The 3,449-nt window shown below is 32.7% G+C and overlaps 2 protein-coding genes across 2 annotated transcripts; both read right to left on the bottom strand.

Annotated features, from left to right (window-relative positions):
• Nucleotides 1-932: 932 nt before the first annotated feature.
• On the bottom strand, nt 933-1,286 carry LOC140183667 (uncharacterized). Its single transcript, XM_072232136.1, has one exon. The coding sequence runs from the start codon at nt 1,284-1,286 to the stop codon at nt 933-935; it is 354 nt and encodes a 117-aa protein (XP_072088237.1).
• Nucleotides 1,287-1,436: 150 nt separating this feature from the next.
• LOC112739584 (uncharacterized) lies at nt 1,437-2,066 on the bottom strand. The gene has a single exon (XM_025788985.1). The coding sequence runs from the start codon at nt 2,064-2,066 to the stop codon at nt 1,437-1,439; it is 630 nt and encodes a 209-aa protein (XP_025644770.1).
• Nucleotides 2,067-3,449: the final 1,383 nt, after the last annotated feature.

Raw genomic sequence — 3,449 nt, 5'->3', positions numbered from 1 at the left:
GAATTCAGAGAGTTGATTAGAGTGAAATGTATTATCTACATTGAAACATCATTGAGTACACATGATTGTAGGGAGAATCAAATTACGTTCAAACATGAATTATATCTCGTGTTTGAAAACATATTGAAAGAGAAGCTGAAATGTTTCTCGACAGCCTCATTGAGTCTATGAACCTGAATTGATTTGAAATATGAATTTCTTTTTAATGAGTGTGATGATCATTGTCCATGATTATTAGTAAGGGTATGAAAAATATTAAAGTGATCTAATTTTATTGGAAGACTGGTATGGAAGCACAATTATTCATTGGATCTTTGACTTGTAATGAAAATATCAATTGAAAATTTTATAGAAAGTGTTTCTTTTTCTAAGATTCTTTTGTTTAACTATGAGCAGAGTCACACACACAATTTTAGTGTAAAATTGTAAAATTTGTGCAGAAAATTACAGAATATTAGTGCAAAATCATAGAATTAATGCAGAATTGCAGATTTTTATGTACTAAGTGCAGCAATTTTAATGCAGAATTGTATAATTCAAGTGCATATTTGCACAAACGCTATTAAAATCAATGTAAAACTACGAAATTCAAGTGTAAGATTACACAAATTTAATTAAAAATCAAAGTAAAACTATAAAGTTTAAGTGTAGACTTTCACAAATACAATTAAGAAACTCAGTAGAATCACCTAATATGCATAACTTAAGAAAAACCAACATTGCAATTCTAAATGTGACAATCTATAAAGCTAGAACTATCTAAAAAAACTCATATTCTTTCTAGATTAGAATTTCTACATTTAGAATGATTATGACCACTCTGATCACATCGGCTACATTTGTAAACATGCACATCTTGAAATTGTGACTCTCGGCGCTTCTTGCATGGTCTTCCTGGAGGATGAGTTATTGTAGGTGGCATAAGAAAAATATTATTCTCCCAGTCTGTTGAGATCAGGCATGTCATGAATTTCAATTGGGATCATACTGCTTGCATAAATCTTTTCTTGTGAACTTTTTAGATAGCACTCCTCTACATAGGTGTAGATGTTGCCATGTAATAATTTGATTGCAGCACAAGCATATGGACATAGGATTCCAGTCATTTGCCATTCAAGACATGTACATTCTTTGCGTAATAGATTCACACATACATCAACATTTGACCCTCTAACCATAACATTATGATCTCCATATCTCGCTGCTTTAAGAAACTCACTTCTAGCTACATGCTCCATCAATATGTTATCAATCTTTGGCCCAACTTCATTCTTCCATTTAGTCATTTCTAACTTTGCAGTATATAACAGATTTGCAAGTTTGTCTCTATGCTCCGTTATTAAAGCACAAATACTTTGAGTCCTCTCTTTTCTTATCCATGAATTAAATGATTTAGCTACATTGGTAGTTATGAGGTCCCATCGTCGATGAGGGAATTAAGACTTTGCCCATTTTTTCATATCTCCTTTAGTCTCTAACCAATTTGCAAGTTCTGGTAAAAATACACGAAGTTGTTCCACAGCTTTTGTAAACTCTGTGCCAAAACGGGTATAACAAACTGCATCTAGTAGCTTTTTTGCATCTTCTTTTACTTCACCGCGTATTTCTCTATGTAACTTTTTAGTTTCTGCATAAAAATTTTCTTTCACATGTCGATAACAATATGCATGTCTATCCCTGTCATATACTTGCTCCACAGCTGCAATAATTGATGGATGCCTATCAGATATTAACGTAACTGGAATTAACCTAGTTAGTTCTTTCAAATTAGATAGGAACCAAAGCCAATTCTCATTATTTTCAGCACTAACAATTGCATACGTAATCGAAAATAAGTCATTATTTGCATCGCATGTAAAGGCAACTAGAAGAGTTCCCTTGTATGGACCACTTAAGTGGCAACCATCAATAAATAATATAGGCCTTGCTCCACGAAGAAAACCTGTCACACAACACCCATATGCAATAAAAAGCTTTTCAAATTGATAACCAGGAGAGCATGTCCATTTTGCAACTGTTTGTGGATCAGTTTCCACTAAACGATTGCATATCCAAGGAATTAGCATATATGAATCTTTAGGTACGCCATTAATTTCAGCTAATGCTTTCTCCTTTGCAGCCTAAGCTTGGTGATATGTTAGTGAAAATCCGTACTCCTTAAAAATGTCATTTCGTATGTCATTAGGCAACTTGTCAGGAGTTAATCTCAACTTGTCGACAATAATTGAAGACACCAAATTAGACCTGAAAGAGTGAGTACTCTCCAATACATCTTGAGCTGAGTGCTTATGATTCTTGATAAAATGTCTCACCACGAGGAACGAAGTATTTTTTCCATAGCATAAGCCAACAATTTCCACGGACAACCTTCAACCTTGCAGACATAAATTATTTTACTCGGACTGTTCTTTAAGAACTTGTATGCAAACTTATGAGCAATACCATATTCAAACAATGTTTTTCTCAGCTTACTTGCATTTTAAAAAATCTGTCCTTCTTCCTTTATAAGATCATTCTACTTAGCAGAGCCATTGATAGTCTGGGGTGTAGGGACAAGTTGGGTTGTCCATAGAACTGGTGTCAACGGATTTTGACCATCAATATTACCAACGACGTCGACTCCTTGAGTTGAATTACTTGATAGCGTACTAATCATAAAAAAATAAATTACTTTTATAATAATTCACTAATCAATAATATAAGAAAAATTTATAAAAAAATAACACAGTTGTAATACATTCCTGTCATGAATGTTGTCGTCATTGTCCTCATGAGGTGTACTATCATGATTAGTTATTTCTACCTCCATGATGTATACATGAGCTATATCATCATTGAATATGATCAATTGGTTAACACTATCAGTATCAATAAGATCTATGAGTTGAGATTGGTTAAACTTGATTGTGTAGGTAATGCGTTTATTCTGCATATTTTCCTTGGTTCGAAGCCATATCTTATGTATTAAATTTGAATGCGTACATCCTTCTTCAATTAGCTCTCCTATGATTTTTCCTCCATGATAAATAATTTTCTGGTTTGGTACAACTTCAATATTACCTCCAATGTGAAAATAACAAAAAATTTGTCGACGAACAGTAGATTCCATGTCTATGCAAAAATATAAAACAATAAATAACAATATGGATTACAAGAAAAAAGAAATACTAATATTGACTAATTACTACTTGACTACTCTAAAAAACAAAATATTAAGACATTATAGATTCCTCCAAAGCAAGCAAGTCTTAAGGGGTAATAGAGGATAGAGACATTAAAATCTAAAAACAAGTTTGAAAGAAATATATTACTCAATAGCAATATTTCTGCAAGGATATACCAAATGCAGCATTGGAAAATCAACTTACCTACCAGGAGCCAGCTGTCTAAACAAATTTCATAAGTTTTGAATGATTTGTTTGATGCTCAATTGGTTGACTACTCTATAT

Source organism: Arachis hypogaea, chromosome 1 (assembly GCF_003086295.3).
Source record: "Arachis hypogaea cultivar Tifrunner chromosome 1, arahy.Tifrunner.gnm2.J5K5, whole genome shotgun sequence".
NCBI lineage: Eukaryota > Viridiplantae > Streptophyta > Magnoliopsida > Fabales > Fabaceae > Arachis > Arachis hypogaea.
The sequence above is the reverse complement of the archived record's forward strand: the minus strand, read 5'-3'. Positions and strand labels throughout refer to the sequence as shown.

What these genes read in the sequence shown, in the direction of transcription:
- LOC112739584 (XM_025788985.1), bottom strand. Translation starts at nt 2,066, where the DNA reads ATGCTAATTCCTTGGATATGCAATCGTTTAGTGGAAACTGATCCACAA.
- LOC140183667 (XM_072232136.1), bottom strand. Translation starts at nt 1,286, where the DNA reads ATGACTAAATGGAAGAATGAAGTTGGGCCAAAGATTGATAACATATTG.